Source organism: Cryptomeria japonica, chromosome 7 (genome assembly GCF_030272615.1).
Source record: "Cryptomeria japonica chromosome 7, Sugi_1.0, whole genome shotgun sequence".
NCBI lineage: Eukaryota > Viridiplantae > Streptophyta > Pinopsida > Cupressales > Cupressaceae > Cryptomeria > Cryptomeria japonica.
This window is the reverse complement of record NC_081411.1, coordinates 28,921,231-28,931,428: the sequence shown is the minus strand read 5'-3', so window position 1 is coordinate 28,931,428 and position 10,198 is coordinate 28,921,231. Positions and strand designations below refer to the sequence as shown.

Here is a 10,198-nt window from a genome sequence, read left to right as displayed (position 1 = left end):
TTGCCCCATTTTCTAATAATCATCCTTGGTTGTTCATATTGTTGAAGAAGCCCTAGTCTCGTCTCAAGATTTCCAAAGATAGGTTGAAAAGGTCTTCTAAAGACAAATATTTAATAAAGTGTTTTGTCCATATAGTAAGTCCATGGGTCATTTCTTGTCCTCGAGAGGTTTTAACATCCAATAATATGTCAAAAGCCTTATTGTTGTCAAAATAGTCAAGAGGCATTGTTGTTGTGGCTTGGTCCACATGCATGAACATTAAAGCCATGTTGTAAGAGCTTATGAAGAATTTTACTTAGGAAGAGTTTAATCCAAATGTGGATAAGTTAATCTTCTTTCATGGCTTAGCCAAGGCTGCCAAAGAAAGGACAAGAGGTTACAACTAAAGTCATGCCAAGATCTATTCCCATTGTACCTTTTTTCAACAATGGAAGTGCATATGGCAATTGTTTTCTTCATTGTTTTTAGTTGCAGACCTTTAAAAGTTGTGTTGAAGATGATTTTAACATATGAGCATGTTCATTATGAAGAAAAGGGTTGTTGGAAGATTGGTTTGGCCATTGGAGATCACTATTTGTTGTCCATGGAAGAGCATGCAACAATGTATATGTGGGATTCTTTTTGAAGGAGATAGGTTTTTTTTTTTTTTGGTTAAAACCCTCTTACTATCACTAGGAAACTTTAAGTTGCATCTAGATGATGATATCCTATAATATAATTTGCTAAAGAAATGTTTATGGTAATATTTTATAAGCTTTACATAAGTGAAAAACAAGATGGAGCTAAAGGTTGTGATTAGAAAATGATTCTAAATGAAGATTTTTTCTAATGCAAAATCCCAAAAAGTGTAAGAAGCACCGAGTAAGGGTTGTATGATATTACCTGCCTACAGTTCAAGAATACATAATTGATATATGCTGCTTCTAGATTTGATTGTGTGAGTATTCTTTCCATCAACGTTTTGGATCACACTCTGTGATCCATCATCAGGATGAAATAGTTTCCATAATTACATAATTGATGTTGATATCATAGCAGATTCGAGTAATTTCCACATTACTCAAAATTTTAAAGCCTATTTCACCTTCAATTGAGCAAACTTTAAAATAACATGTCATAATCACAAAATAGAGCAGTTTAAGCATGCTTGAGTTGGCCTAGTGGTGGAGAACTTGTGTTCTTGAAAGATAGATCACAAGTTTAAATTCCATAGGGGGTAAGATATGTATACATTGTTTGTAGTATAATTAGGTGCCTCTTGCAAGGAGTACGAGGTAGTCTCATATTGCTACAAGTCATCTGTAACATCATACACAGACCAACTGACATCGTAGACTATAAAAGAATATTTTTTTACTTCCTTCTTTTTTTATAACCAGCTTTTGCACACTTAATAAAAGTCACAAGAGACTCTACTACTTCACCTGGACCTCTCCTTCCAACTAGCTTTACTCCAAACTTCTCACATAAATTAGCACAATTTAGTGGCATCTCCTCTACTTACCTCTCTCAATTCAAATGCATGCTTTTGTGCCACTAATGTGTACAATTTAAGTTTTTTATTCAACTGTGACTGAAATTGATGAGAAATAAACTTGTTTGAGGTGCAGTCTGCAGATTTTATATTGTTAATGGCTTCGCTTCTAGGTCCCTCAACAACAACCCTCAAAAGTGCAATTGATTGAGGGCCATCTGATAGTGGGTCAAAAAGAATGGACAATTTCCCAAATTCTAGATCAGGTTCCCTAAATAGATCATCGAGAAGATCAGCACAGGATTCAGTGTCCTGTAAAAGTCTTCTTTCTGTATACATTGTCATTGTCATTGGCTTCATATTAGCATGTTTAGAAATATTTGCTGCTTCCCGCAATCCACTTAAAAATGCACCATGCAGAGTTGCTGGGTAACTACGGCTAGTGGCCTCCTCAGCAAATAACACCCGACCATCTCCAACACTTCCTCCAAGCTTATTATAGTCACTGCCAGATGCCCCAACAACAACATGAGAATATGAACCGAAACACAGAAGATCACTTCCCCATCTCGTACACACTGTTTGAACGGGATCGGGTACATTAACTTCTCTTGGATCATAAATACATGCGAGTGAAAATATAGAGCATTGAAAATCAATAGATCTCTTAGACATAATTTCAAGGAAAGACTTCCCTGAAATTGACATAGTTAAGTGCTAACAGATTTCAAATCTATATCAGCATGATGATTTCTGTATTTTGAATTTTGATTGTGTATAGATTTTTTAAATTGACGGTTTTGAATATGTTTTGATGACAGATGATGAAATGTGATCTAAAATATTAATTTAAAAAATTCATACACAATCAAAATTCAGACACAGAAATCATGTGAACATAATTAATTATGAAAGTGTCTATAACTTAGCTCATTCCTCTCAGAATTTGAAGCACCCGATGAAGTTGCAGGCATGCTCTCGAAGTTGATTGTAGCTTCTCCAGCTACAAGAGCAATCGGAAGTGGCCCTCCAGATACAGAAGCATAGCTATAAAACAAAAAGAGTTCAGCCCGCTGGCTAGTTTCATAGTTCAAATGGCCAAATGTATCAAGATCAGCTTCCCAGAACACATAAGGAAAGAGCCCAATGAAAATACCCACTACAAGAAATTTGCAACGAAATATTATTCAAAAGAATTATTGTCTTACAATTTGAAGATGACAAATAGAAAGCATATTTTCAAATATGCTTCTATTGAATGTAGAAAACTCATATATATATGTTTCAATTGAATGTATATATTTATTTATTTATTGAATAAATGTAGAAAAAAATTAAAAAAGGATGAGCAGCACAAAGACTGCCGAGTTAAAATAAGATGAGGTATAACATCTATACATAGAACAAGGATCTCAACCATACGATAACTAAAAGCATCTGAGCAACATAAAACTGTCAAAGATTCCATCCATACCACTGTTGTGCATACAATGGATAGCCAAACTTAAGACAACAAAATTACAAGAAATACTTTAGCATACATTTGCAGCTATACTCTAAATTTAAAAAATCTTTGGAGATCTTCATTTTGATGCTGAAGAATTTGGAGCTTGATGTAGTTCAAGTAAGAACTAATTGTGCTGCTGTTCTTGAAAATCCTCTGTAGTTGACAACACAGAGAGACAATTTGAAACAATATATTAAAGTAAAACATTAAAATTTGAGTTCCCTGGTGAACTGGTTGATTTGAGAACATTGACATATACTTGCATTTCCATATATCAAGAAGAACAATTTGTTTCAAAGAATCAGCCCCCACATTATTATGAAGACTAACACACAACAATTCCATTTTCCAGCTCAATGAGTGATTAAAAATAAGAGGAAAATAGTTAAAAATAATATAAATAATATATTCCATTTTGCACTTGATGTGGGGCAGGGCAGTCCCAAAATATGTGTTTTAAAGTTTCATTATGCTGACAAAAGGAACATTTGCCAAACTGGATCACAAATTTCAATTTGTCTCCAATTGGTAATTTGTAATGAAGCTCTTTGGAGGCTAAAATCTAAGCATTAGCTTCCACTTTAGACTTTCAATTTGCCCACTCAGAGTCTTCCACTTTCTTTCACTGAACATGCACCTCCAATGTATGTTTAATCTAAGATTGAATGACAAACCAGGAAGAAGTTTTAAGTAAATGTTTTAAGTGGAAAGCAATCAAAAGGATATTTAGCCAGCCATAGCCAGTCTCTGGTAAAATTATACTAAAGGGGTACATAGTTTCATTACAAGTTCAACCGAAAAGCAATCAAAAGGATATTTAGCCAGCCATAGCCAGTTTCTGGTAAAATTATACTAAAGGGGGTATATAGTTTCATTGCAAGTTCAACCCGTACCAAAGATTTCACAAAAATCAGGAATCTCTCAGCCAAGGTATTTAAATTATATTTATCTTTCAATTGGTGCCAAGAAGTCCACACAAAGGAATTAAAATTCCACATGTCGCCAAACTGACAAACTCTTTTCTTAAAACAATACAAAGCATATCTAGGAAAGAAAATAGCAAGGGGTAAACCACGGTATTGAACCTGCCTGTTCCACCATATAGACGAGTTTCCAAAACTGAACCCATGCTGCAAGGAGGCATCTTTCCAGCATAAAAACTTACTAGTAAGCTTCCAAGCCTTCCGAATAGATTGTAGAGGAATGAAGCCTTGATGTGGAAGAAGGGAGCAAGTAAAATTTTATCAATCCACCCCACATTTTCCATTCCCCATTTGTTAGCAGGAATTCATTACCAGACATGATTCTAACAATCCATTTAGCTAATAGTCCTATCACTTGTGTTTTGAGATCTAGAAGGCCCAAACCACCTTTAGTTTTTGATTGCATACAATATGACCAAGAGGCAAATTTATAACCAGCTTTGCCTTCTTACTTTGACCATAAAAATTGACGAATGATTTTGTTTAGATCATCATACCCCTTTTTAGAAGACATCCAATAGGATGAGTAATAGACATGAGAGGCTAAGAAAATTTTGTTTACAACTTGAATTTTACCAACAAGAGATAAGAGCTTATTAGCCCAAGTTAGCAATCTGTTTTTCAGCTTAGAGATGAATCAGTTCCACATGTCTGAAAGAGAAACACCCAAATCAAAGGGATTTCCAACTACCGAGTCATTATGTTTGATATGAATCCAATCTTTGAGGATCCATTGTGGGACTGGGTCAGACTTAATCATAAAAAATCAGTCTTCTGATAAGATAATTACTTGAGACTGAGCAGTATAAATTCAACACATGCTAATGTAGAAAACTCATTTAGAGACAAAACTAGACATCTCACCTAAAATTATAATTCTAGAAATAGTTTACAAAAGAAGCGCGAATTTTTAAGGAAAAGGAGCACACATCACATACTAATTGATGAAGACAAAATTGTGTTGATTGGTGGTAACATGGAAAGATGACTTATCCATTGTATCTCTAACCACATAGCAAATACTTCCTTTCATATTTTTGGAACCAAAAATTTGATGAATTTGTTGAAGAAGCATTTGAATTGAGAAAAAGTTTTTTGCCGTTTTTTTGTTGATGAAAACTGACATTGTAATAAAACCTTAAAAAGGTCGACTTTGTTTGTTGCCCTAAAAGTGCATGTTATAAGCGGCTGGGATGCTTAAGGCATTGTAAGGTTGATGTACTGTTTTGCTGGATAATAAGAAAGATTGGACGGCTGTGTATGGTGGACGTAACCCATTTTGGGTGAACCACGTTAAATCTCTGTGTTATCTGTGTCCTGTTTTATTTCTTTATCTTTTGTATTTAAATCTGCATATAATTGTTAGTTCATATTTGCTTCAAATCTGCTTGAAACCCTAACGGTTTTGTCCATCTAGTAAGTGTTTGGGTCATTTCTTGTTCTTGCGAGGTTTTTAATATTTAATAATATGTAAGTCTTATTTTTGTCAAAATAACCAAGTGGCCTTATTGTTGTGGCATTGAGAATTTTACTTATGAAGAGTTTAAGTCTAATGTGGACATTATGGTAAGTCTCTTTTCATAAGCTTCATGGCTTAGCCAAGATTGCCAAAGAATGGACAAGAGGCTACAAGTAAACCCATGCCAAGATCTATTCCTATTGTACCTTTTTTTAACAAGGGAAGTGCATATAGCATTTGTTTTCTTCATTGCTTGTAGTTTCAAAGATATAAAAGTTGTGTTAAAGAGAATTTTAACATATTAGCATGTTCATTATGAAGAAAAGGGTTATTAGAAGATTGGTTTGGGTGTTGGAGATCATTTTTTGTCACCCATGTAAGAGCATGCAACAATGTATATGTGAGATTCTTTTTGAAGCAGATAGCTCTTTTTTTTAATTTAAAAAAAGCCCCTAAGAAAGCTTAAGCTGCATCTAAATGATGATATCCTATCATATTTGCTAAAGAAATGTTTATGGAAAGATTTATAAGGTTTATATAAGTGGAAAGCAAGATGGAGCTAAAGGTTGCAATTAGAAGAGGATTTAAAATAAGGAATCTTTTTAGCGCAAATGCCCAAAATGTCGAAGAAGCACTGAGTGCTCGCCCATCCTTTGCATGAAAAAATGTAATCCCATTTCTGTATGATATTAACTGCCCAGAGTTCAAGAATACAAAATTGATGTTGATGTCAGCGGCTTTGAGTAATTTCTGTATTAATCAAAAAATTTAAAGGGTATTTCACCTTCAACCAAGCAAACTTTAAAAATAACATTTCATAATCACAAAGTAGAGCAGCTTAAGCATGTTTGAGTTGGTCTAGTGGTGAAGAACTTTTGCTCACGGAATAGTCCCAAACCCATATAAACCACCGAACATTGTAAATTATAAAATAATCTTTCTTTCTTTCATTCTTTTCTTACAACCAGCCCTTGCACACTTGATAGAAGCCACAAGAGACTCTCCTACTTCACCTAGACCTTTCCTTCCAACTAGCTTTACTCCGAACTTCTCACTCAAATAGCACAATCGAGTTGCATCTCCTCCACTTACCTCTCTCAATTCAAATGCCTGATTTTGTGCCACTAACGTGTACAATTTAAGTTGTTTATTCAACTGTGACTGAAATTGATGAGAAACGAATTCGTTTGAGGTGCGGTCTTCAGATTTTATATTGTCAATAGCTTCACTTCTAGGTCCCTCAACAACAACCCTCAAAAGTGCCATTGATTGAGGGCCATTTGATAGTGGGTCAAATAGAATGGAGAATTTCCCAAATTCTAGATCAGGTTTCCTAAATAGATCATCCAGAAGAGCAGCACAGGACTCATTGTCCTTTAAAAGTCTTCTTTCTGCATACATTGTCATTGACTTCATATTAGCATGTTTAAAAATATTTGCTGCTTCTCGCAATCCACTTAAATAAGCACCATGCATAGTTGCGGGGTATCTGCGACTAGTGGCCTCCCCAGCAAAGAAAACCCGACCATCTCCAACACTTTCTCCAAGCTTATCATAGTCACTGCCGGATGCTCCAACAGCAACATGAGAGTATGAACCGAAACACAGAGGATCACTTCCCCATCTCGTACACACTGTTTGAATGGGAACAGGTACATGAACTCCTCTTGGACCATAAATACCTGTGAGTGAAATTATGGTGCATTAAGAATCAATAAATCTCTTACACATAATTTCAAGGGAGAACTTCCCTGAAATTGACATAGTTCAGTGATGATTTCTGTGTTTCTGAATTTTGATTGTGTATAGATTTTTTGAATCAACGTTTTTGGATTTATTGTGATAATGGATCTATACACAATCAAAATCCAGAAATACATAAATCATGTAGACATGAAACACAGAAATCATATGGACATAATCAGTTATGAAAGTCTCTATAGCTTAGCTCATACCTCTCAGAATTTGAAGCACACGATGAAGAGCATCTGTTGCAGGCATGCTCTCGAAGTTGATTGCAGCTTCTCCAGCTACAAGAGCAATCAGAAGTGGCCCTCCGGATACAGAAGCATAGCTATAGAACAAAAAGAATTCACCCCGCTGACTAGTTTCATAGTTCAAATGGCCAAATGTATCAAGATCAGCTTCCCAGAATACATAAGGAAAGAGCATAGCAACCTTGTCGAGTAGTCCAAACCCTAATCTCTTAATAGCTTCCACTTTGCTCTTAGGCAGCTCTGGAACAAATTTTATTGAACCACTTTTTAAAACCCCAAGCGGCACAGTACACAGAACTGTGTCTGCTTCAAACACTTGACCTGCAGTTACTACCTGCACACCATCAATACCATATCTAATCTCATGTACAACTCTTTCAAAAAAAATTGGAACATCCTCTGCCATGGCCTGAATCAACCTGTAATTACCTCCAGCAAGCAAACAGTGATCACCACCCATCTCATAGGGATCATCCTGATCCCAAAATGCAAGTGACAACTTGGAAAGCAATCCAGCATTTGCATACTCAAGGTTAGCCAAATGCCAATTCAAAATTTGTCTTTCCTCTGACTTTCCAGCCACACTATACACCTGCCTGAATGTCTCCAAAGATGCACCCAAAGATATATCCACTGCTAACTGCCCCATCAATTGTCTCAACTGACTTGCCTTGTCTAGCAATTTATTGAACAAATCTTCTACCTTAGAATCTAACTGTGCATCAACAGGCCTACCATTGGGCTGATAAAGAGGACATTGGTCTCTTATCTTGTGAAGTGGAAGGCACAACTGTCTGGCCAAAACACCAAGAGGATTCCCATGGACCCCTGTAATAACACTGCCACCAAGGTCTGTTTCTGCTGCCTGGCCCCCTCCTTCTAATTTCCTTGTATAAACTCTCCCACCTGGCCTATTCCTGCCTTCAACAACAGCCACAGTAAACCCAAATGCCATAAGTTGGCGTGCCGCAGCCAACCCAGCCAAACCTGCCCCTATGATTACAACATTGGCCTTAGTAAACTTTTCTGGAATCCCTGGCCTGAGCGCAGGGGCAACTCCAAAATTGATATATCCATACATCAAAAGAAAATTATATGCAGAGTCTACAACACTTTTATGCTCCTTCCTAATGGATTCCATCACATGTTGCTTGTCTAGCCATGCATTCACATTTTCTCTCCACCTAGCAAGAATATGATTCCGTACCACAATATAGGTGGCTTGCTCTGCTCCTCCCAAGGTTGACACAGGACCATGTTCAATCTCTTCTTCTGTCAGCGAATCAATGGGAAAGCCCACAGAATATGCAATCATGGCTTCAATGTCTGCCTCCTTCTCAATGTCAGTTCCCTTTCTTTTCCTGCTACTTTCTCCACCCAGGTGCTTGTCTATGAGATTATCCATCAAATTCTCATCGTAGCATGCAGCCCTGTGCTGTTGCCTCAGTGTCCTTGAAGGCTTTATAGCTTCCATTGCACCCAAAATGTATGAGACCTCCACCTCAACAAGGCATTCGTAGGTTACATCATGTACAGGCCCAATCTACAAGACCATGGAACATTTGAAAATTCTCTTGCCCGGTACTCAGAGGTGGGATTTTTTCAAATACACATGGGCGATACTATTGGACTTTTACCAATTGACACCAAGGGCCCAGGGCATTGGATCCAGTTCAGATTCTCTTTCCAGATACACAGAAATGAGACTATTGGGGTTTTACCGTTTTAAGGGCTAGGATGATTCCTACTGGTAGGTCACTCTCGCATAAGTGCAGGTTGATTTTCGAATCAATCTGAGAATGCCTAGGGAAAATCTTGCGTTGGCTTTGGCTAAATCTTTTATTATTTGGCTTTGGGTTTATGAATGCGTTGCATTCAGTTCTCAGGTTGAATTGTTTGCTACCCAAACCTGCCTGTAATTGATCTCAATTTTGATTTCGCTCTCCGTTGAGTACTTTCTATTATCAGTTTGGGTGAAACAGGTTCACTTCCAAACATATATATTGGTATCAGGGATAAGTTTTTCAATGGTTGTGTCCCTGTCTCGTTTCGATTTTCGTCATAAGATTGTTTCAAATGTCGATTTAATATTATTTTTAATTTATATACTGATAAAAAATATTATTTTATTTTATTTAAATTTAATTGTCACAAAGTTACAGTTATCGTTAATACTTTTGTGATGGAAATAATATACTTAGATTAATATTATGGAAAATCAATATACTAACACACAGATAAATGAGATTATCGAAGATTAATGTAGAACTTAAATAAATTAAGACAATCTTTTATTTAAATTGTTTTGTTTAATTTAGAGTATCTAAAAGTAATGTTAAATTTAAATAAATTTAAATAAATTTTAGTTAAAATTTTAGAAGTTGGTTTGTAAAGGTTATATGTTTTTAGATTTTACATGGATGAAGATCCTTAAATTGTGGATTTGAACTAACAAAATATGGATTAAATTTTTTTCTTCAGAAAGATATAAACTAATAAATTATATTTATATGGAAACAAGTGAAATAATTTTTGTTGGCAAATTATATAAATTATAAAATAAGTTCAGTGGCAAATTATATAAATATTTAAAATTATAAATTTAATTATTTGGCAAATGTGTTGGTAATTGTTTGAAAAATCATAATATGGTGGTAAAAATATCAAATGTTGAGTCATAATTATTAAGCTACTTGGCAAATTTATAACTTTAAATAGATTCTCATGTACATAGTTGGATGATTAATCACAAATCAAGGAATGGATTCAATTCTGGAC

General features: G+C 35.5%; 2 protein-coding genes across 2 annotated transcripts; both read right to left on the bottom strand.

Annotated features, from left to right (window-relative positions):
• Positions 1–1,471: 1,471 nt before the first annotated feature.
• On the bottom strand, positions 1,472–4,248 carry LOC131078128 (lysine-specific histone demethylase 1 homolog 3-like). The gene is made up of 3 exons (XM_058015802.1): positions 4,071–4,248; positions 2,400–2,633; positions 1,472–2,169 (listed from the first exon to the last, which is right to left on the bottom strand). Exons 1-3 carry the CDS (start codon positions 4,246–4,248, stop codon positions 1,472–1,474), a joined length of 1,110 nt encoding a protein of 369 aa, XP_057871785.1.
• A 1,886-nt stretch (positions 4,249–6,134) lies between these two features.
• LOC131078140 (lysine-specific histone demethylase 1 homolog 3) lies at positions 6,135–9,434 on the bottom strand. Its single transcript, XM_058015813.2, has 2 exons — positions 7,379–9,434; positions 6,135–7,105 (listed from the first exon to the last, which is right to left on the bottom strand). Exons 1-2 carry the CDS (start codon positions 8,892–8,894, stop codon positions 6,348–6,350), a joined length of 2,274 nt encoding a protein of 757 aa, XP_057871796.2. The 5' UTR covers positions 8,895–9,434; the 3' UTR covers positions 6,135–6,347.
• Between the last annotated feature and the right edge of the window lie 764 nt (positions 9,435–10,198).

Bases quoted from the DNA above. Each gene is read 5' to 3' on its own strand.
- LOC131078128 (XM_058015802.1), bottom strand. From the start codon at position 4,248: ATGGAAAATGTGGGGTGGATTGATAAAATTTTACTTGCTCCCTTCTTC. The intron at 2,634-4,070 runs GCAGGTTCAATA...AATTTCTTGTAG, and splicing joins TCGTCTATATGGTGGAACAG to TGGGTATTTTCATTGGGCTC. The intron at 2,170-2,399 runs GTTATAGACACT...TGTCAATTTCAG, and splicing joins TTCTGAGAGGAATGAGCTAA to GGAAGTCTTTCCTTGAAATT.
- LOC131078140 (XM_058015813.2), bottom strand. From the start codon at position 8,894: ATGGAAGCTATAAAGCCTTCAAGGACACTGAGGCAACAGCACAGGGCT. The intron at 7,106-7,378 runs GTATGAGCTAAG...TTTCACTCACAG, and splicing joins TGTGCTTCAAATTCTGAGAG to GTATTTATGGTCCAAGAGGA.